This window comes from Aquarana catesbeiana, linkage group LG01 (assembly GCF_042186555.1).
Source record: "Aquarana catesbeiana isolate 2022-GZ linkage group LG01, ASM4218655v1, whole genome shotgun sequence".
In the NCBI taxonomy this organism is placed as follows: domain Eukaryota; kingdom Metazoa; phylum Chordata; class Amphibia; order Anura; family Ranidae; genus Aquarana; species Aquarana catesbeiana.
Genome location: NC_133324.1, coordinates 728564753 through 728588879, shown reverse-complemented (window position 1 = coordinate 728588879; position 24127 = coordinate 728564753). Strand labels below are relative to the sequence as shown.

At 43.5% G+C, this 24127-nt stretch overlaps 1 protein-coding gene across 2 annotated transcripts in view; it reads right to left on the bottom strand.

Moving 5' to 3' along the window:
* The window catches only part of ABCE1 (ATP binding cassette subfamily E member 1), an 84809-nt gene that overhangs the window by 49487 nt on the left and 11195 nt on the right, over positions 1-24127 (bottom strand). The window contains exons 2-5 of one of the 2 annotated variants that reach the window (XM_073604468.1): positions 20226-20377; positions 15570-15655; positions 8334-8431; positions 7399-7516 (exon numbers count right to left, since the gene is read on the bottom strand). In XM_073604468.1, the coding sequence (XP_073460569.1) occupies positions 7399-7516; positions 8334-8431; positions 15570-15655; positions 20226-20328 (405 nt within the window). In that variant the 5' untranslated portion in view covers positions 20329-20377. The remainder of the gene's footprint in view (positions 1-7398; positions 7517-8333; positions 8432-15569; positions 15656-20225; positions 20378-24127) is intronic. The other variant, XM_073604477.1, reaches the window with a different exon arrangement.

Sequence of the window (24127 nt, the reverse complement as noted above, 5' to 3'; positions counted from 1 at the left end):
CTTCTGCCCAAACAGCATTTACACACACACACACACACACACACACACACACACACACTTAACTACTTGCCGACCGGCTCACGCCGATATAAGTCGGCAGAATGGCACAGCTGGGTGAAACCCCATATGGGTATGTTGTTCCCTTCAAGATCCGCCAGGGGGCACACACACGCCCGCTGCACGTGGCCGCCGGGTGCGATCGATGGCATAAGAGCCAGGACGGGGATTTGTATGTGTAAACACATAAATCCCTGTACTGTCAGGGGGAGAGGAGACATATTGTTTGTTCCTACTAAGTGAATGTCAATGGTCCCAAAAACGTGTCAAAAATGTCTTATCTGTCTGCCGTAATGTCGCAGTTCCACTAAAAATAGCAGATCACCGCCATTACTAGTATAAAAAGGCCATAGCCGAGCACACCTCCATTTCAAAATTATTAGCATGTATTGGATAATTTCTATCAGTAAGGGGTGAACATAAAATATCCTCACACCCCTCTCCCCTCCACCAACCCCCAATCACCTCCCATCCCACCCAGGCCAAACCTCAGTGCCTGGGGGGGGGCATCAGACAGATCTAGACAATACATATGGGAAGGAGGGGGGTGGGAGAGAAAGAAAGAGGGGGAAAGGGAGGGAAATGAGACAGGAGTGAGGTGGGGGGGGGGGGCTCTTGTTGATTCAGGACGACTCCACATATTATGGTAACTGGTAAATTAAACTCATCAAGTAGTTCTAAGGGCGATGCCCTCTGAGGATAAAATAAATTGATTCCACATTGCCCAGGTTTTTTGATATTGACACTATAACTTTTGCGCAAACCAATCAATTTACGCTTATTGCGATTTTTCTTTTTACCAAAAATATGAAGAATATATATTGGCCTAAAGTGATGAAATTTGTTTTTAAAAAAAAAAATAGAGTTAGGCACCTGGTAACTCTTTTTCTAAGAAGTCTTCCAGGGCAGCATCCGAGAGATAGACTCCTCCTCCCTAAAACAGGAAACACATTAGTCCACCATTATAAATTTCACTGTCTTACCTGTGTGCCTCAGTTGTAATAAAGTACCGAAGGAAATCACAGTTAGCTTAAAAAGCTCCCCCTACTTTTGTATCCCGTATTTGAACTTCCAAGGATGGGAACTAGTGCTGCCCTGGAAGACTTCTTAGAAGAGTTACCAGGTACCTAACTATTTTCTCGAATCGTCTTCCAGGGCAGTATCTGAGAGGATGTATCAAGCAATACTTATTAGGGTGGGGACAGAGACTGGAGCACCTTGCGACTAAATGCCTGGTCTTGGTCAGACAGCTGGTCTATACGATAGCGCCTTGAGAAGGTACTGAAGCTCGACCATGTCGCTGCCCTGCAGATCTGCTCCGGAGTTGCCCCTGCTTTCTCTGCAACCGAAGTTGCCCAGGCTCTGGTTGTGTGTGCTCTGATCCCATCAGGAGGAATGAGATTTTGTGCCTCGTAGGTCGTCTGTATGGCCATTCTTATCCATCTGCTGATGGTATTTTTGGAAGCTTGCTTCCCCTTGTTGACCCCCGCATACAGGACAAAAAGAGAAGTTGTTTTTCGCCAGTCCTTTGTTCTTTCGAGGTATGCCACGAGTTTTCTTACATCTAGCTTGTTGTAAGTGTCTCTTTTTTTGCTATCCATACTATTTGGTAATGAGGGAATGATGATGCTTTGTGTTCTGTGGAACGTTGAAGAGACCTTGGGTAGGAAGGCTGGGTCTGGCGAGAGAGTTATTTTGTCTATATGTATAAGACAGTATGGTTCCATCATAGACAGAGCTTGAATTTCGCTCACTCTTCTGGCTGATACTAAGGGCACAAGAAGTGCCGTTTTTAGAGTGAGGTATTTGTCTGAGCTGTTTTCTATCGGTTTGAACGGAGGAGAGAGAAACCCTCTGAGTACCGTGGCCATGTCCCAGGTAGGCGTTCTATTTATTTTAACTGGTCTGGCTCTCTTGAGTGACATCAGGAATCGTTTAATCAGTGGGTCTTCTGCAAGTCGGGTGTCCATGAATGATGACAGTGCTGCCACTTGTACCTTTAGTGTGCCCAGGGAGATATTTTTATCTGCCCTGTCTTGCAGGAATTCCAGAATCGTTGAGATTATCCCCCTGCTGGAAATTGGATTATCTTTGTTCCAGGAGACAAACTTTTTCCTCACTTTTTCATAGATGGATCTAGTTACAGGTTTCCTGCTGTCTAAGATGGTATTGACCACCCTGTCTGACAGTCCCTTGCTCTGGAGTCTCAACCTTTCAGTAACCAGGCAGAGAGTTTCAGGATTCTGTGGATTCTGTGGTTCGGATGGTTGACTGGGCCCTGAGATAAAAGATCTGGCCGGTCCGGCAATGTTAGATGGCGTTGGATGCTGAAGTTCTGTAAATGGCTGAACCATGCCTTTTGGGGCCAGTGTGGTGCTATCAGTATCACTGTAGTCCCCTCTGATATTTTTTGAATCACTCTTGGTATTAGCACAATTGGAGGGAATGCATAACACAGTTTCCATCTCCAATTTTGACTGAAAGCATCTATTCCGCTGTTCCCATCTGTGGGATCTAGAGAGAAGAATGTTGGTGATTTTGTGTTTGCTTTGGAGCCGAACAAATCTACCTCGGGTATCCCCCACATTTGAGTGATTTGTGTGAAGACCGATTGGTCCAGTGACCACTCCGTGTGTTTTACGGTCTTCCTGCTCAGAAAATCCGCCAGCGCATTGTCCGTTCCTTTCAGGTGGATTCCCGATATAGAGCTTATGTTTAGTTCTGCCCATAGTAGGATTCTTTCCGTCAACCTCATTAAGCTTTGGGACTTTGTCCCTCCCTGCCTGTTTAGGTATGCCACCATTGTGGCATTGTCCGATAGTATCCTTACGTCTCTCCCCTGTATTGCTGGTTTGAATTCTTTCAATGCCTCTTCCACAGCTTTTAGCTCTCTCCAGTTTGAGGAAGCTTGGGACCGTCTGGGACTCCATTTTCCCTGTGCGAAACAATCCTCCATATGTGCTCCCCAGCCTAGGGCGCTGGCGTCGGTGGTGATCCTGACAGGAAAGGATTGGGTCCATTTGCGCCCCTCGATGTATCGAAGTGGATGGAGCCAACATTGGAGTGCTTGTTTGACCGTGTCCGGGACAGGAATATGTCTAGGGATGAGCGGTTTCCATCCCACAGTGACAGGATGTAGTTTTGTAGTGGTCTCATGTGAATTTGAGCCCATGTGATGGCTGGTATTGACGTCGTCATTAAACATAGAACTGCCAATCCTTGTCCGATTGTGATGGCGTTGATCTCTGTTAGATAGGGTACCGCCTGCGTTAACTTCCTGCTTTTTTCCTCTGTTAGGAAGATCTTCGTTAGTTTGGAGTCCAATACATACCCCGTACACCAATCTCTGGCTTGGGGTCATCTGCGATTTCTCTGCATTTACTATCCACCCCAGGCCCTGTAGCTAGGATATACTTGTGCGCAGGTTGATCTCTAGGGTCTCTGCTGAGTCGGCAAAGAAGAGTAGATCGTGTAGGTATGGTATGATGCCAATACCTTGCTATCTTAGGCCCTTTAGTGCTTCTGCCATAATCTGAGAAGATTCTGGGTGCCAAAGAAATGCCGAAAGGGAGAGCTGTATATTGCAGATGCAGAGTGTTAGCTGGCCCTTGTATTGCAAATCTCAGGAATCTTTGATGCTCTTCTTTTATGGGTACATGTAGGTAGGCATCTTGCAGGTCTATTGTTGCCATGAACGACTCTCGAGGAAGGATGTTTCTGACCAAATAAATAGACTCCATTCTGAATCTTTTGTATTTTATGCTTCTGTTGAGTGGTTTGAGGTTCAATATGAGCCTCAGTTTGCCTGACGTTTTTTTTCCTTGCGAAAATATGTGAATAAAACCCTCTTTGCTCCTCTTCTTGAGGTACATGGCGAATCACATTTTGATCCAGGAGATTCTCTAGCGATTTCAAAAATGCCTTTGCTCGCTCTCTTTTGGTAGCGTGGTTACAGTATACTTGGCTGGGGGGTGGTTGGAGAACTCTATCGCATAGCCATCCATTATCGTGCGTACGATGAATTTGTTTTTTGTTACTTCCTTCCTTCCATTGGTGTGAAAAGGCTGCGAGCCTGCCCCCTACCTAATGGTAGTCATTGCTTTTTGTTTTTTGGGGTAGGTGGCTTGAGGATGAATTCCTCCTTGCCTTTCTTATTTTGTTGTCCCCAATGCTTCTTCCCGCTGTACCTGGCCCCTGGTTTGTTAAATTTTTTGAACTGCCGAAAGGGCGCCTTGCTTTGTTTCTTTTTAGTTTGGGGAAACCCTTTATTCTTTGCTGCCGTTCTGTCCAGTACTGTTTCAAGTTCATACCCGAACAGTAGGTCTCCAGTGAATGGAATACCACACAACCTGTTTTTAGAAGCGATGTCGCCTTCCCAAGATTTCAGCCACAGAGCTCTACGGGCTGAATTTAGTAGTGCTGTGGCTCTTGATGAGATTCTGACCGTTTCGGCTGAAGCATCTGCTAGGAATGCTGCTGCTCTGGTCAATGTAGGGATGGTTTTTATTAATTCTTGCCTAGGAGTGTCATTCTCCAGGAGTTCCTGCAGCTGGGTTAACCATATCAGTAAGGTGCGGGCTGGCTGTGCAAGTGGAAGCTATAGCTGGGTTTCGGTTCGCTGCTCCTGCTTCCCAGGCTCTCTTTAGAAGTGCTTCTATTTTCTTGTCCATTGGGTTGGTTAAGGTACCTGCGTCGTCAAAAGCCAAATCCGATTTGTTTGCAACTTTTGCCAAAGACGCATCTACCTTGGGGCATTTAGCCCAGGTTTTGGTATCTGCTTCTGCAAACAGATATCTGCCTTTGACCGCTGCCGGTATGAAGAGTTTCTTCTCCGGGTCTGCCCATTCCTTTTTGACAATATCTTTGAGCGTCTGGTGTACCGGAAATGTTTTGGGCTTTCTGTGTCTGTGTATCGTGTAGTGTGAGCCCTGCGGCTTTTGTCTCTTTAATGCCCAGTGTGTCGGCTATGGCCTTTAGCAGGCTGTATCCTCTGAAGGAAATAAATTGCCTTCTGAGTCCGGATCTTCCTCCTCTGATTCTGAGCAGAGTCCGTCCTCCGATTCGGATTGTTCGGATTCCTCCTCCTGTTCCTGCCTTTTTGTCAGTTCCCAATTGTCTGAGGGGGTGCTTGTCCCACTGGTAGATGGGGTACTGGTTTTATCAGTTTTTGCTGGCGCTTCCAATTTCTCAATTGCTGAGCGTAGAGGCGCCTTGGTGCTTTTAATCTCTTTTTTGAAAGAGGTGAGCAGATCTTTTAAGTAACCTTGCGACTCTTTGGCCACCATCTTATCTATGCATTTTTGGCATAATGGTTTTTTCCATTCTGGTGAAAACCGATGGCTGCACGATGCACGTTTTTCCGCTTTTCGTTTTCTTCTCCTTTGGGGTTCTTGCCTGAAATCAAGCATAGAGACCCCGTGAGGAAGTGAGGCTAAAGACTGCGCTTTGTGCGTAGACTTTGCAGTAAGGTATCAGACAGAAGTGACCCTGGAGTATTCTGGCTTACCTTGGAGACGTCCTGACTTGCAGGATCTGCAGGGCAGGGTGGAGAAGCGTCCGACATGGTCAGCTACCCAGAGCCTCTGAAAGGAGGCTTTTTTAAAACAGCTTCCTGCTTGAGCTCCCGCCCCGCCCCCAGCTGATCCTGAGCAGGTTGGTGGACACACCTGCTCATAACACTGTGCTGATAACCTCCTTCCTGAATTTCATTAGGGAGGGGGACACCTGCTGTGTTTTTTTTTTTTTTTTTTTAAATTGCCGACGCCCGGAAGTGATGTTACCCATATGCCGCTCTGTAATTTCACCTTGGAATCTCTGGGAAAATGGCCGCCGCCTGGAACCATGTGACCGGAGGTGGCGCCGCCATCTTGGTACACCCCGCCGGCCCTCCCTGAGGAGACAAGCGCTACCGCAGACTGCGTCGTGGTGGAGCGAGAGGCAACCGAGCAGGCAGTCGGGCGGGCGCTAAGTGAACGGATTATTTACCCATATCACTCTATGCCGCTGTAGTATCCTCCTGGATACAAGGAGTGATTTAACAGCATGTCCCTCAGCGTAGAATAGGGGAAAAAAATGCCGGTGCATTTGTGTCAGCTGAGGGGAGGATTGCAGACCCCTCTATTAGGGGTGAAATCTCAGGCAGAGCAACCTGTTTTTTTTGCTCAGAATTGCTGCTCCTGCTCGCCCTCCCAAGGTCCGCCGGGCTGAATGAGATGCTGGCAGGAGGTCTCCTGCAGATAGCACAGAGACAGGTTTAAAAATAACAAACGTTTCTTGCAGGTCCTGTGGGTCCAGAGGAAACACAAACAACTGAGTCACACAGGTAAGACTGTGAAATGTATAATGGTGGACTAATGTGTTTCCTGTTTTAGGGAGGAGGAGCCTCTCTCTCGGATGCTGCCCTGGAAGACGTTTAAAAAAAAAAAAAAAAAAATTGTGGGGGATATTATAGCAAAAAGTAAATTTTAGACCTGAAGATTTCATGAAACCTCCAAAACATATATTTTCTGAAAACAGACACCTTGAAGAATAAAATAGTGGTAGTTCCAAGGCCTTTGAGAAAACACACCAGGCGATACATGTCAGGTGGGCGGTCATTACCTAGGGTGGAGGTAGGATGCCCTCTAGCGGAGATTTTTTTTTTTTTTTTGCTTTGGTGGTGGGCGCATTGGTGCTACTTTCATTGGGGGTTAAAATGTGAATTTTTTTATCACGTGGAAGAAATTTGTTGCACTTTATGAAGATTTTTGTCACATGAAGATTGGATGGTGTATGGGACTGTTTTCAACATTTTGGATAATTTGCACATTTGGGATATAGATTTCAAGAACTATATCTGCTCTATTACACTGACTCAAATTGTTTGTTTTCTGAAGTTGTTATACTGCACAGAGTTATTTTTAGGATACATATCGCTTTTGTTTCGATTGTACAATTTAGGGAGAGGGTTTAATTACAGAGCACTTTACCTATCATTCTAGGTATACTCGTAAAGTAATACTTCAGAGACAGGGTCACACTTGAGCTGTGCCATGGCTTTAAGACCTGTAAAGCGCACTGACTTAGACAGTACTGGTCTGGAAAGCACCACAATGCAAAGCCTAGTGCCCAAAGACCACATTCAAGACTAGCCTTGTGTGTCCAAGTCCAGAGGAGTCTACTAGCAAAAAATGCTCAGTCTTTCTTTAGCAGAGCCAACCTCTTAGTGCACTAAAAACTGAGGCATGCTGGGTAGACAACATGACATGTGACACTTTAAAAAGTATATGGCTAACAAGATTTTAGTCAAATCCATTTTTCTCTCCTAATACACAAAAACAGACAATCCTGAAAGGCACTTACATCATACTTTCCAAGATTAGGTTTTTGTTTTCCAGCCAAAATTTTCAAAGCTGTGGATTTCCCAATACCATTAGTGCCAACCAATCCTAGCACCTCACCAGGTCGGGGAGTAGGCAACCTATTAAAAAAAAAAAAATAAAAAAAAAAATTAACTGATCTGTAAGTAACAGAAAACAAATACAAAATGGTATTGGCACCACACACAATCTACAAGCTTGTAACCAGTAGAATATTTGTATGGGCAGACAAAACATTTAAATGAAACAATTAATTTTAGCCCATAGAATTAGAGGCCTAACCTCCTCAAACATCCTAGCAAAGGTTTTACTCAGTCACTAACCAAGTATTTGGATGATGTTAATAGGAGATGTGAGATTGTATACAATGGAATATAAAAATTGTATCAGGTTTGGAGAGAGAGTTACTTTCCCGCATCCATAAATGTAAAAACACTGTAAAAACACCTTGCACTAAAAGATCTGCAATGTCGAGTATCTGAGGTTTCCTAACACATGCATATATATAATTTGCAGGACACTGATGGGCTTGTCAGCCCTACATATTCAAAATCGTTTTTTGCCACAACAGGCACTCCACATTTATATATCTACAAATCCATTCCTTTCAAATAAAAAGATGTGGAAATAATAAATGGACATGTTAGACAGCCGCATTAAAGCTCTAGAGATCAAATGATCATAAGCAGAAAAACAAAATATTTTAATGTTTGTTGCATACAGGTTGCCCTGGGGGCACCGCTGCGAACTCACTTCCCAGCCACTGCTCTAGGCATCCATATAACAGAGAGCTCACTCAAAATAAGTTGTACATTTGAGCTGCATTTGAATCCCCATAGAGTCATATAGGAAGAGAAGCAAACAAAGGCATGTTGACACAGCTCCTTATATTATAGGGTTACATTTATCATTGCTTACCTGTGAAGCTTAAAGGCATTGGCACAATATCGGTGAGTGGTTTCCTTTTCCAGGTTGCTTGGCAGGTTAACAATGGACAAAGCTACAAAGGGACATTTCTGTAAAAAAACAGAAACACAAATTCACATGAAGCAGAAGTCAGCACACTGTCGGATGTCAGTACATGCTTCTTGTTTCAGCATCAGTGCATCTCCAGTGCCACTTGAAGCCTCTATTGTTTGCGTTTTGCAGCATGTCTATATTGGGAAATGATGGGTGGTGCTGTACTTATGCCGGGACCAATTCTTCAGCATGAGCAAGTGTCGATACTTAAAGCTAAAATAAACACGGAAACAAAAAAATGTAATATATTACGCATGTGTTTTTTTTTTTGTACCATCCTTACTACTATAGTCCATTATAGTGCACCCCTATAGTGTCTAAAATTTTCTTGCTATTCTGTGGTCTCCTAATGAATGCTTAGATAAATGTACTTTATTTGGAGTTGGAATGCTCAGCCCTTTGGACTTGGACTTGGACTATATCTCTTACACTAAGAGCCAAGAGTTAGATAATTAGAACCCAACCCCACCTCAATTACTCTCTGTTGCTTCCTTTTTTGTCTCCTTTTTTCTCTTCTTTTTTTTTTTTTTTTAGATAGGTATTGGATAGGTTTTTCCTTTTTTCCTTTTTTATATATTTGTTCGGCTATAGGGTGCCTGAACAAGTAGTAGTACGATATCCCCTTTTAGGGGTATATCTGCAATATAGTTGCAATACAGTTGCAGCTTGCGTGTGTGTTTTTTTTTTTTTTTTTTTTTTGGGAGAAAACTAATCCCAACTCTCCTCCTCCTTTTTTTGTTTTTTGAGAGGAGATGGGACTTAGTCGGATAAGCACTTCGTGCTTGGGTATATATATTTTTTTGTTGTTTTATGTTGGTCTTTGTCATGGTTTGTATAAGCTTGTTTCAAAAATTGCCTTAAAAATTAACATTGCTGGTACATGGTATATTGTAAAAATCTTGCTGCTTGTGAGTTACCCCAAATGGTGTTCCCCTAGTCATTTTACTTGGCCATGGCTTCTTAAACCTATATGGCCACTTCCTTAGCTGAAACCTTTTCGGTCCTTTCATGGAATGTGAGAGGTCTTAATTCTAAATTTAAACGGGCACTGTTGATGAGATATCTAAAAACCCACTCTCCACATTTTATTCTCCTACAGGAAACCCACCTCACAGGCAGCAAGGTTTTAACTCTAAAAAAACCCTGGATTCAGAGGGCCATCCATGCGACTTACTCCTCTTATGCTAGAGGGGTCTCAATCCTAATACACAAGAAATTCCCCTGTGTTATTGAGGACGTGTGCACGGACCCCCAGGGCAAGTTTGCAATGGTGGTGTTTTCACACTGGTCTCAGCGATATATAATCATAAATGTTTATATTCCTCCACCTTTTACACATGATTTATTATATAAGGTTTTGGAAAAAGCAGCTCCTTTTTATCCAGCGAAATTGCTGGTGATGGGGGAACTCTACTATCTCCCCAGATTTGGACAGACCAGTCCCATCAAAAAACTATAGCTCTGAACTATCTATATGGGCACAGGCAATGGGGCTACAGGAGATATGGAGATGGAAACACCCGGCTATTAGGGCACTCTCATGCTTTTCGGCCTCACATAGGACTGCCTCACGGATTGACCTAGCCTTCTCTAATTCAATCCTGTTGACGGATGTAATAGGGGCTAAATACCTACCCAGTGGGTTGTCCGATCATAGCCCACTGGTAATCGAGCTTCGCTCGCCTGCACGCCGAGATGCGGCCCTGTGGAGGCTGGGGGCACAGTGGATTTCCCACCCTGAGGTGGCTGACACTATCCCACCCAGACTAGTTGAGTTTTGGGAACTTAATGAAGGCTCCTCGACCCCACAGACGGTCTGGGACACCTTCAAGGCCTATACAAGAGGGCAATATATCTCTATTATCGCTAGTGTCAAGAAACAGCAGGGCCGGGAAACTTACAGGTTACAACAGATGGTAGAGGATCAAACATTAATCTATAGTACAGATCCTACAGCAGCTCATTTTGACGCATTAAATGCCGCCCGCAGTTCACTAAATTTACATTTAACGGAAGTTACAAGATTGGATATGCATAAAGGTAGACAGCGACTATTTGAACAGGGGGACAAGAATGGTCGTTTCCTGGCCATGTTGGCACAGCATGAATATCCATCCACAGTGGTTTCGGGCCTGCGGTCTTCAACTGGGGATAAGGTGACCTCTCAGGTAGAAATCTTACAAATGTTTAAAGCCTTTTACCAAACTCTTTATACCTCTGCTCTTCCCCCCGACTTTCAGCCAGAGATGTTGCAAAACCTTTTAGATCCACTAGCACTTGGCTGGCTGTCGAATGAGGAACGAGAATCGTTGGTACGCCCTATTTCGGCCTTAGAGGTTTTAAAAATTATACGGTCCTTCCCTTTGGGCAAGGCGCCAGGGCCGGATGGTCTTCCTATAGAATTTTATAGGGCACATGCAGCATTTTTGGCACCCATCCTGGCCCAATTATACACCCTCTGCCTATCCAAGGGTGATCTGCCCCTTTCAATGCACCAGGCCTATCTTACTTTGATCCATAAGGACCTTAAGGACCCAGAGCTATGTGCCTCATATAGGCCAATAGCCCTATTGAATAATGACCTGAAAATCTTAACCAAACTGCTGGCTACCCGTCTATATCCATTATTACCTTCGGTTATTGACTCTGATCAAACAGGATTTATGCCTAAAAGGTCAACCGACGTTAATCTTAGGAGACTCTTTACCAATATTCATGCCCAACACAATAACTCCGGTACCAGAGCTATTGCCCTACTAGATATAGAAAAGGCATTCGACACTGTGGAGTGGCCCTTTTTGTGGGAGACTCTACGTCGAATGGGTTTTCCACTACGGTTTATATCATGGTTGCAGGTGATCTATAGGTGTCCCATCTCATCGATTCGTTTGGGCTCCAGACTCTCAACTCCATTTCAACTGTTTCGGGGAACTAGACAGGGCTGCCCTCTTTCTCCGGCTCTATTTGCTCTAGCTATAGAGCCAGTTGCAGAGGCTCTCCGTACATCTCCTCATATTAAGGGGCTTAGGATAGGCATGCTGGAGGAGAGGGTAGCCCTGTATGCTGACGACATGGTTTTATTTTTGGGGGACGCGGGTCCATCACTTCAGGGTGCTCTGTCACTCCTCAACACTTTCTCCATGGTAACGGGCCTCCGGGTAAACTGGCCAAAATCTACTCTATTTCCAATAGATCAAGCAGCCAAATTGACATCCTCTCCAGATAGCCCATTAAAGTGGGTTGACTCCTTTAAATATCTTGGGGTTTGTGTCTCTGCACAAGCCTCAGATTTTCTTAAATTAAACTTGGATCCGGTAGTGGGGGATATGAAAGCTAAACTCAAGGCATGGAATAATCTCCCCCTATCGGTATGGGGAAGGGTCAACTTGCTTAAAATGAAGGTCATCCCCAAATTCATATATTTATTCCGCCATTCCCCGCAGTGGATTCCTAAATCCTTCTTTACTAAACTAAACCAACGCTTTTCAGAGTTTCTCTGGGGCTCCTTACCACCGAAATATAAGTTAACTACATTAATGAGGCCACTATCGCAGGGTGGTATGGCCTTTCCGGATTGCTATAAGTACTTTTTGGCGACACAGCTGGTGATAGTGGTCTGGTGGCTAAATCCTGATAAAACCAATGTGGCCTCCGCTTTGGAGGCCACCGTGGCAGGCTCCTGGGAATCTCTTCAATACCTAATTTACAGAGGCCCATGTGCCCCACACTTATTAACTCCGTCTATGCTTACTACTTTACGGGCCTGGAAAATGGGCTTGGCTATTGAAAAACACAGCCAGATGGGAATTTCCCCTAATACACCCCTATGGCTAAACCCCAAATTAACAACATTTTTACAAATCTATTGACCCCCAGATATGGACTAGATATGGTATAAAATTAATCTCACAAGTGGTGTCTTGCACCTCACTGCTTTCTTTTTGTCAGCTTTCCTCCCAGTATAATCTTCCGCAGCACTATCAGTTCCGTTATCTTCAACTTTCGCATGCTTTCGAAGCCCAATTCCCACGTTCGTCCTGTATATTAATACAGTCTAAACTGGAGACTACTCTTAGATCCGGTTGTACAAAAAAAACCTATATCTCACATATATCAGCATTTAATCTATGAGTCCTTGCCTCCGTTGGACGGCCTTTTGTCCCGTTGGCAGCGTGACATTCCAGCTTTGAGTGGCGAAGATTGGGATGGTGTTTGGGACTTCCCTTTTAGTTCGCTAGTCTCTATACGTGACAAGTTAGTCCAATTTAAAATAGTCCACCGGGCGTATTTCACTCCCCACAGACTTCATTTGATAAATCCTGCCCACTCCCCTAAGTGTTGGAGATGTAGCTACACCCCCGGAGATTTTTCCCATATCTTTTGGCATTGTCCAAAGATACAACAATTCTGGGGGGAGGTACTAGGCCTAATCAATAAAATTGCATCCACTAATCTACCACTGTCTATGGAGATTTGTATGTTGGGCCTTATAAAAAAATTAGTTCCTGCTGTAGCTAAACGCACGATGATTGGTTTGCTTCTATTTTACGCTAGGAAAACCATAACATTTCAATGGAAGAAGCCCTATCCCCCCACAAATGTTCAGTGGAAACGTTTGGTTAACGATAATCTTCCACTATATAAAGATACCTATCTTAATAGAGGCTGCCAATTGAAATTTAATAAGGTTTGGAGTGGGTGGCTGGAGGAAATGAACATTGCTTACTAATGTTGGACTAGCTTCAGTTACGATACCAAGAATCGACGATTAAATGTAATTTCTAGTTAATAGGTATAGGCCGTTATGGGCAGTGGGGGGGCGGCCCAAAAATTCCAAAAATCCCCTTTTCACTTACATGTTAAAATTGTATTGCATGGATGTATTCCTCTCTTTTTCTTTCCCTTTCATTTTTTTTTTTTTTTTTTTTTTTACCTGATGTACTTGCGATATTACCTGTACAAGCTAGACAACCAATTTGTATATGTCTTTATGTCTTTGTGTCTTATAAGGAAAATTTGAATAAAAATAAGTAAAAAAAAAAAAATATATATATTACAGCTTTCCAAGCCTTACATTGTGGCTGCATTTGTTTTCTTTTTAGGGCTGGACTTTTTGCTAACTCTCCTATACTCCCTTTCCACCTGGCAGCAGCGCTTTGGCAAAAAAAACACCTCACACTTGTAAAGGTGTGTAATACATTCGGGTGCGTCAAGCCCTTGGGCGTTAATTCATTTAATTGTCCAGAATAATTTAGAATATTTTAATTTACTGGCTGTGGCTTTTGTTTCTTTCTCTAAAAGCCTGTGTCTGCATGGACACATAGGCTAACATGCAGGGGCGTTAGGAAGAAAAAAAAAAAAAAAAAAAAAAAAAGCCAGACTCCCCTGACAGCCAGGTTAAAGTGGAAGTAAATTCGCATCTGACTTACCTATAGGTAAGCTTATAAGGAGGCTTACCTATAGGTACTGTAAATATCTCCTAATTGTGCACAGTTTAGGAGATATTTACTGTACATGCAGCTGGTGATGTCGTCAGCACATGCACTCTGAAGGAACAGCCACTCGGTCCGTTCCTTCAGAGTCCTGTGCCGTAAGCCATGGCTCACACGTGCATGAGCATCATCGAGGCTCAGACCACTCACACAGCCGGAGTCTGTGAACCCAGAAGCCCGGGTGAAGATGGAAGCCTTCTCAGCATGGCGCTGGAGGGCTTTGTTTTAAAGTAAGTTTCACATAATGTGCCATTATGCAATGCATACTAGCACATTGTGGCTTTACCTTGCAGGGTGCAAACAAAAAAAAAAAAAAAACCCACACACACAGGAGTTTACTACCACTTTAAAAACGTCCGGTGTGCTGGGGGCTTAGGGTTTTCCCTTTATTTCACCTTGTAGTCTACATTCTGGATGAAGTAGTAAATCACACACCTTTGTACAACAGCGTTATCATTCTGGAGACAGGGTGATGTTAGACTAGCAGATTTAGACAGATATGACTAATAAATTGAAGCCAAACTCTGGCTAACACATCATAAGTAGGTACACCAGTTTTTTCCTTTTGGAATGTAGAACGAAATAAAAAGCTGAACATTGTAAGCACCCCCTGTAATGCAGCCACCATATCTAAAACTGGTAAGGTGCAATTGAATACATTTTTGTTTTTAGGTTCAATACCATTTTAATGGTGTCAGCTATCTGCTGATGATAGGTTGTGACTTTTGGTTCTACAAAGATTCACTTTAACCACTTCAATACCAGCACTTACACCCCTTGCTGACCAAGCCAATTTTCAGCTTTCAGCTCTGTTTAAATGACAATTGCGCGGTCATGCTACACTGTACTCAAACAGAATTTTTATCATTTTGTTCCCACAAATAGAGCTTTCTTTTGGTGGCATTTGATCACCTCTGCGTTTTTTGTTTTTTTTTTGTTTAGCAAAAAATAAACGAAAATTTTGAAAAAAATAAAAGTTTTGTTTCGGTTATAAAATTTTGAAAATAAGTTTTCTCCTTCACGGATGGGCACTGATAAGGCGGCACCGATGAGGTGGCACTAATGAGCGGGCACTGATAGGCTGCAAAAATGGGTACTTGTGGGTGGCACTGTGGGCATTGATACGTGGCACTGATACACATCACTGGTGGCACTGGCAGGCATTGTGAGTGGGCACTGATTGGCAGCTGCCTGGGCATTGATTGGCAGCTGTCTTGGCACAGATTTGCATTTCCCTGGTGGTCTAGAGGGGGTGCATACCTGGTGGTCCAGTGTGGATGGCCATCCTGGTGGTCCTGGGCGGGATCCGAGGGGGGCTGCGCTTATCAGCACAGACCCCCTGTCAGGAGAGCAGCCAATCGGCTCTCCTCCACTCGCATCTGTCAGACGCGAGTGAGGAAAAGCCGATCAACGGCTCTTCCTGTTTACATCATGATCAGCCGTCAGACTGACACACCGCACCACCGATCGCTGCGATGCGTGCCCCCACGGGCGCGTGGCGGCTGTTATCCTGCTGGACGTCATGACGCCCAGTCAGAACGCAACCACCGCCCGGCCGTCATATTGCTATAGGCCGGGCGGGAAGTGGTTAAACTAATTTGCTATGAAAATTACATGGAATTCCCTGCCAAATTAAAGTTACCTTGATACAGATACCACATCCAATGCAGAGTGTTTCTGAAATCCATACAATCTTGCTCTGTGCAGTGACCTCAATGCACAGTTTTCCTAAGATAAAGAATCAAACCAATCATTTATTTTACAAGAACTTTTAAAGAAAATGTAAGAAAAAAATTAAGAAGCGATGACTATTAAAATGAGTGGCAAGAAATATATCTTAAAGATATATCACACAAGATTGAGACAACAAATCTAAAAAGGGTGTACTAGATATAGTAACTGAACAATTGAAAGCTTGAATGGGAGCATGATTCTAGTTGTCAAAAGGAGCTACCGTATTAGAATATGGGATGAACTGTAGGATATTGTTATGGGATGAACTGGATAGGATATTGGGGGATCCAGTGTAAGTGGCATCAGAGGTACACACCAGTGGGGCAGAGTGGTGTGATCACAAACTGGGGAGAGGGCAGTAACAGGGGACATTGGAGGAAAGTTAAAAAGGGGGAAAGAACCTGGTGAAAGTGTACACAGAGGTGGTCTTGGGGAAAAAGGAGGGTAGATAAAATGGAGAGGTAAGGGTAGTTGGGAGCAAGAAAGGTGAAAAGATGAGGAGTGTAGTTAAAGTCCAGCCCAACACTAAAATCCCTGCATCTACAGACATCCACGCTCTAACACTAACTTATCTAGCCCTGTAAAGCTCTGCAGAGGACACAGCCGACAATGGCTGTGAAATGAATGGGGAGTGACGTCACCCATTGACTTACTATGGGGCTTCTGCTGTCGGCAGTGTCCTCTGCACCCGCCTCCACAGTGAAGCCACGGCTGACAGCTCAGCGTGGGATCAAGGCAGATTGGATTTAAAAAAAAAAAAAAAAAAAAAAAAAAAGGGTATGTATACTGATCATGGAGGACTGTAGATGCAGGGATTTTAGTGTTAGGGTGGACTTCTACTTTAAACAAAAACTTTGCATAGAACAGGGAGGAAAATATGCAAAGGGAGGGGAGGATCTGAAAATATGTAATACTTTTTTAACAAACACCATCTCTGTGAGCTGAATTCACACTATTCACAATAAAACAAGCAGTTAATTGCACATTACCACAACCCTGTGTTCTATGTGCTTTATGTTGCTGTGCCACTCAGTCTAAATTAGAATAAAATTAGGCTGCAATCTGTGTCGGAGTGCTCTGAGGTGCATCCAAGTATGGTCAGAAACCATCACCAACATTGGGAATAGTAGAAATTTTTTTACTTAGGTTTTCTTTATTTGGCTCCTGCATACAGCTTTTATACATACATAAAAAAGAGGATTCTTGTACTCGCTGAAAAAAAAAATATTTTTTTTAGGAGTCCATTGAGGGACATAGGAAGTCTAAACCTGTGTGTTATATACTGCTGCATACAGAAGGAAAAAAAAAAAAAAAAATGTAGGCAACCAAAGACCTACCACTCAACATGTTTTTAAGCAAATCAGTACCAAGAGCATGATCATAAACATGGAAGAGAGGGACACGTGTCTCTCAATGGATTCCAAGAAAATATTTGGCAAGTACAAAAATACTGTTTCTAGTTCACTGAGAGACACAGGAAGTCTCCCCTTCACGACATCCAAAGCAATCCAAAAGGTTTGAGCAATATAGCAAACAAAACATAACAAGCCCAAGAAAACAGAACTGGGGATTGCCTGAAGCTCAAAGAGTAGCCTGAGGCTCTGTTCACACACAGACGTTTTGAAATGTAGGCAGAATCGCCACGATTTCAAAAGTACTGTTAAAATGTGAAATTGTACATCAGCGTTTTCTGGCTACATTCATTTTTCATTTCAATAGCACCTAAAAACGCCTTGTGATTCTGCCGCAATTGTCTAGCAACAAATCGCGTGTCGCCCAAAAGTAGTTCTGAACTTTGCGTGACAATTACGTCAGCACCACACTGCGTTTTTAGATGCCATTGAAATGAATGGCACCTGAACACTGATGTGCGATTTGACTGAACAGTGCCTTTTGAAATCATGACAATTCCGCCCCCGATTCAAAACGCATAAGTGTGAACAGAGCCTGAAGGTTTTTTATGCTTGAAGCTGAGGCAAAAACATCCACCTAGTAAAACCTAGAGAACATGCGCAACATGTTAACAGAAGACCAGGTGGCAGCCTGGCAAAGCTAAGATCTAGCTTCTAGATTAGAGATTGCAGGAAAGGCTGGAACCTGAAGTTACAAGATCAGCATTAACGGTTTGTGAAAGTCACCTAGCGTTGGTGGAACGAGAAGCGGGGTGTACGTATTGTTTCAGGGAATCAAAGAAGAGAATGAGTAATCTTAAAAGAAGTGGTTGAGAGAGCCCAAAAGCCGGAAACAAATCCAGACAATGGAAATTTACTATGGGTGAAATGGCGTTGGACAGAGGGACGGAAGAACAATGTCCTGGTTAAAGAAAAATGCAGATCTTGGGATTTCATAAGGAAAATGTGGACCCAAAAGGAAGGCACCAAGAGCCTTGAAAGCGAAGGTAGGGCAAATCCTATTTTTTGGGTTTAGGAACCAAACTGGAACACACTAGAAATGTTCTTCTACAGAAACTGATGCAGCGCACCTTGATCCAGAAGGCCTGGAAGGCCACAATGGAAACCTGCCAGTCTAAGGAAACACAAGAATATTAGAGGTGCGAAAGGAGGGGGGCAATTGCAAAACACAGGGAGTGGAGACATGAAAGGTACGTTTCTTGACAGTCAAAGATAGAGAAGATAAACTGATTTAATGCCAAAAAATAAAACAAAAAAAGGTTATTTACCTGCTCTGATATTGCACATGGTGACCCCTTAGCACCTTCTCTGGAGTTTGCCGCCTTACTCCTGGTGCCTTTATTTTCTGTGTGACCAGAAAAAGAGCAGTGGCACTGCAGTGTAAGAGGACTCAAGTAGCATGTAGCTTTTAGGAAAGTGGGGGGGGGGGGGGGGAAACGCAGCTCTACGCATATGCACTGACACAAGGCACATGCGAGAGATGAAAGATGGAAGGATTCCAGCAGCCTGTCGCACCTGAAGCGAAATCAGCGTCAAGTGTTTAGTAAGTACAGAATCAAATTCAGCTGTTAGATCCTTTTTGACCAGATTCTGACCAAAGTCTGATCAAACAAGGTCACAGCCAAGATCAAATGCAGGGCTGGACCAGCCAGCAAGAACAGAGCTCTAGAAAGGGCTTCCACTCACTTATAGGTTGGATCCTGAAAAGCTGGTGCAATCCTGCAGGTATGGCGAGACAAGGCAGGATCCACTGTGGGAACAGATCACTTCTGCACAAAATCCTCAAAAATTAAACAAGCCTAAAAAGCGCTTGGGGGGACAAACTTATCAGGGTGCTTCCAAATCCCTAAATAAATCAGAAAATGGGTGCAATGGAAAAGTCTTTGTAAAGAAGAGGTCCCTGCATGGCTGGAAGCAGTGCTGGCAGAGGCAACAGGCTGATCCTCCAGTTTTAGTGGCATGTACCGCATCAATAAGAGCAGACACAGTCCTTTACCTTGGAGTAATAGCAGAAGACTGCGACTCCTAATGGGCAAGCTCATCTGTGAACAAGTAAAGCAATTTAGAATTAGTCTCTAGAAGCTGTTGGAATAGAAACTTGGTAAGGTTACAAGCAAATTAATGATAGAATCTGCAGGAAAGGAAGTGAGAGCATGTGCTAGTAGTCCCTGAGATGAGAACATGACAGCATGACTCCAGGATGTCGAGGTCTGCACCATCACCTCCAATCTGCAAGCAGCCCACAAATTGGGTTTGTGGCCCAACCACATAGCAATAATGCAATAATTATGGTCAGTATAAAAGAAAAAGGCCTCAAATACTCATGAAACTTCCCCCCATAAAACACTGATCGAATGCTGGTTATTCAGCATGCTTGTTCAAGTCATGAGACCGGCCCAGCTTCTGTCGGACAGGGAGCTGTACACACGATCCTGAAAGTTGGCCGGTTCCTGCACCTTTGGCTGCATGTGCACAGCCTAAGAAAGTCTTCAGAAATAGGGCAATGCCATCAGTTTGGACCTGGAAAGTGCTCTGCAGCCAACCTTTATCAGTATGGATCCTGGAAAGAAGAACCCAGGCCACACTCCTAGGTCAGCCTACTGTTTTTTTTTTTTTGTCTGTGTAATTAGCAATATAAGCCAAAGGGTTCGAGATTTTCTGTGTCCTTCAACAGATAATGCATCCATTTGCAAAAAAATATATATCAAGAGTAAAACAACATTAAGAGCATTAACATTAAGTTTCTTAAATAAAACTTTAAATGAAGGAGCAAAGCTAGCTACGGAATGCTAGGTGTAGAGATGTCAGCCCATTGCCATTTCTTAAGAGACTTCCAATGAACTGAACTGAAGATACACATATCTGGTAAACACTTTCGGTCCCTACTAGTAGTAAATAAAAAAATATAATATATATATATAATAATAATAATAATAATAAAAAAAAAAAAAAAAAAAAAAAAAAAAAAGAATTGTCCAGATCATACATTTTAGGCGAGCAGAAAAATCTGAGCAGTAAGTGCGCCAAAAGTGGCTGTAAAACGTTCCCTTTAGTATCCCCAGATGGTCTGATCCTTACCAAAGTATTAAAAGGACAGGATAAGACTGTTTAGGAGCACCCTTATATACAGATTTACGTTTCTATCCACTTACCCATTCGTACCACGGGGCAGCTTTTCTTGCACTCTTGACGACACTTCTTTGGCTTGCATTTGTCATGATTAACAATAGCTATTCTTGTTAACTTGTCAGCCATCTTGAGGGTGTAGTATTTCCAAAGAGATTTCCAACAAGTTTAACCAGACCTAAAAAAAAAAAAAAAAAAAAAAAAAAAGGAGGAAAAAAATATATTACAGGCAGCCATTCTCAAACTTTGAGGTTGCACAGTGCCAGAAACTACCTTGCTTAAAGAGCAGCTTCAGTCCCCCCCGCCTCCCAAATAAAAGCCGGCGGCTACAAATATCAGTGATGTCCTCACCCAATTAGCTTTGGGCGCAGGCACCGACATCTCAGGTAAGGGGAAACTGGCAGTGGAGCCTTCCGGCTTGATGGCCAGTTTCCTGCCGCTATGGGGTTCGTTAATAGCCAGTGCCAAATGTGGCAATAAAGGAGGGAGGATGCAAACAAGTGGAACTTCCCCTTTTGGGTAAAGTTCCGCTTTTAGGCCCCTTTCACACTGGGCTGTCCGTTTTTACTACTCTGGTTGCTCAGCGGGGATTGCTCCATTGATCCCCACTCCGCCTACACCATATCAATGCACAGAAAATACACGTGATGTTCAATAAAGATTTATTAGACGCTGTAAAACAGTTATTTGATATTTATAATCTAATTTGAATTGCTTTTCTGAAACTTTTTTTTTAGTTATGCGACTGGCACATCACCAATCAATGCTGACTCACACTGTAGAGAGCATACATCACTAGAGTAAAAGAAGATCAGTGATATCTTCTAGGAATATATGAATACAAGCCAAGTTCCTACACAGGATATACTTCACGCCTCAGAGACTGCATAGAATATACCCAAAGAGGTCCCCGAATTGCCCGCGATGTCATTCTCCTGATAGCACCTATACCCATATGTTCTGGGCCTGTCCTAGGCTTTCCCACTACTGGTCTGCAATAGTAGAGTTCATTAATGTCTGTCTTCAGCTGGAGATACCCTTAACACCTGAATTGGCTCTGCTGGGCATACAGGATGATGACCAGAGACCTAGATACACCAAATTGTTGCTTTCACTGCTGCTTTTCTATGCCAAAAAAGAGATCCTGTTAAATGCACTTCTCACCTGCCTCCCACACTGAGGGCTTGGGGGAACTCGATTAATGCTGTTTTACCTATGTATAAGTTGACTTATATGAGCAGGGGATGCCCCCAGAAGTACATGAGGATATGGCAACCTTGGACTGACCCCATTTGAACTGCCCACTCAGAGAATTTTACCCTTGTCTGACTAACATATGTTGGGCTATGTACTGTGGTGGCTGCTCCCCCCACCCCCCATTCCTTTCCCACTTCGTACTTCTTACTCTGATTTTGTGAATTGCATACTGTATCACCACATTGTCTATTGGTTATTACATGAATGCTGTGTTCCAGTTATGTACCCACTTACTATTTTCAGAACTTGTCGTCATGTATTATGTACCATTTTTTCTCAAAACCAACCTTGTTGTAAAAAAAATAAAAAAAAAAAAAAAGGAGGAGAAAACAGAAGATCATGTGACCACACAACAGTGCTGCAGGAGTAAGGTACTTAGAGGAGTTTAACAAAATACAGTGCCATGATATATGGGAATGAATGACAATTAACACTTCTCTGTTTAGTATCAATTTACCTAGCCTTAAAACTGTCCCCTCCTCTAACACATGTAACTTGTGTAGGAGATATGTATATACATAGCCATTTTCTGGCAGCTCTGGTCAGGTCACATGATAGAACTCCCCAGTCGCAGCCAGTGTGCCTGTAGGGCAGTGGAGGGAGCGCCAGCAACATATGAGCCATTGAAGCCTATAGGTGACATCACCACTCCAGGCATTACTAGCAGTTGTCAGATTACTCTCTCCTCTCCCTTGCAGCTGACGATGACTCACATTAGGGGAGATCATGTGACTATACATCTTTCTTAACCACTTCAGCCCCGGAAGAATTTACCCCCTTCCTGACCAGAGCACTTTATGCAATTCGGCACTGCATTTCTTTAACTGAAAATTGCGCGGTCGTGCTTCGTGGCTCCCAAACAAAATTGACGTCCTTTTTTTCCCACAAATAGAGCTTTCTTTTGCTGGTATTTGATCACCTCTGCGGTTTTTATTTTTTGAGCTATAAACAAAAATAGAGCGACAATTTTGAAAAAAAACACATTATTTTTTACATTTTGCTATAATAAATATCCCCCAAAAATATATATAAAAATTTTTTTCCTCAGTTTAGGCCGATACGTATTCTTCTACATATTTTTGGGGAAAAAAAAAAAAATCACAATAAGCAATTATTGATCGGTTTGCGCAAAAGTTAGAGCGTTTACAAAATAGGGGATAGTTTTATGGCATTTTTATTAATAATTGTTTTTTTTTTTAAATGGCGGCGATCAGCGATTTTTATTGTGACTGCGACATTATGGCGGACACATCGGACATTTTTGACACATTTTTGGGACCATTGTCATTTATACAGCAATCAATGCTATAAAAATGCACTGATTCCTGTGTAAATGACACTGGCAGTGAAGGGGTTAACCACTAGGTGGCAGTGTAGGGGTTAAGTGTGTCCTAGGGGCGTGTGGCTACATGTTACACGTCACTGATCTCTGCTCCGATGACAGGGAGCAGAGATCAAGTGTCACTAGGCAGAACGGGGAGATGCTGTTTACATCGGCATCTCCCCGTTCTTCCTCCCCGTGAGGCGATCGCGGGTATCCCCGCGGCGATCGAGTCCGCGGGACCCGCGACCCGACTCATGGAGCTTGCCGTGCGCCCGCTGGCTGCCTCTTAAAGGGCAACGTACAGGTACATGGTTTTGCCTGTATGAGCCCTTCTGCTGCAGTATATCTGCGTGAGGCGGTCAGCAAGCGGTTAAAGGATAAGTTCACCTTTTGGGAAAAATAAATGCACATAATTTTGCAGAAAAAAAAAAAAGGATGTGCATCCCCCCCCCCCAAAGGAACCTGGAAAGCATTGCACCCGTGATCAGAGGATCAAGGTTGCAATGCCAGACTCCTTCAAACAAATCAGCAATGACAGACGGTAGTTGTAGTTCATGAATTCACAAGAAAATGAATGATGCGGCCATGTGGGCGGAGCCCCACACAAGCACATTATTTTAAAATTGTGACAGTGGGCGCGGGGAGAAGATTCCTGGGACAATGCCACAAGGAGGGGGAGAGCGGCTGGAACGTGTAAGTTTCACCCTAAAAACAGGTGGAACATGTAACATACTTATCCTTGGCTCAGTTCACATATACAATCACTAGCCACTTTATTAGTAGGTACACTTTGCTAGTACCGGGTTGGACCCCCTTTTGCCTTCAGGACTGCCCTAATTCTTCATGGCATAGATTCAACAGTGTGCTGGAAACATTCCTCAGATTTTGGTCCAAATTGACATGATAGCATCACGCAGTGGCTGCAGATTTGTCGGCTGCACATCCATGATGCAAATCTCCCATTCCACCAAATCCCAAAGGTGCTCTACTGGATTGAGATCTGGTGACTGTAGAGGCCATTGGAGTACAGTGAACTCATTGTTCTGTTCAATAAACCAGTGGTGAGATGATTTGAGCTTTATGACATGGTGCATTATCCTGCTGGAAGTGGCCATCAGAAGATGGGTACACTGTAGTCATAAAAGAATGGACATGGTCATCAGTAATACTCAGGTAGGCCTTGGTGTTTAAAAACGATGCTCAATTGGTACTAGGGGGCCCAAACTGTGCCAAGAAAATATCCCTCACACCATTACACCACCACCACCAGCCTGAACCGTTGATACAAGGCAGGATGGATCCAAGTTTTCATGTTGTTTACAGCAAATGTGACGACCCTACCATGTG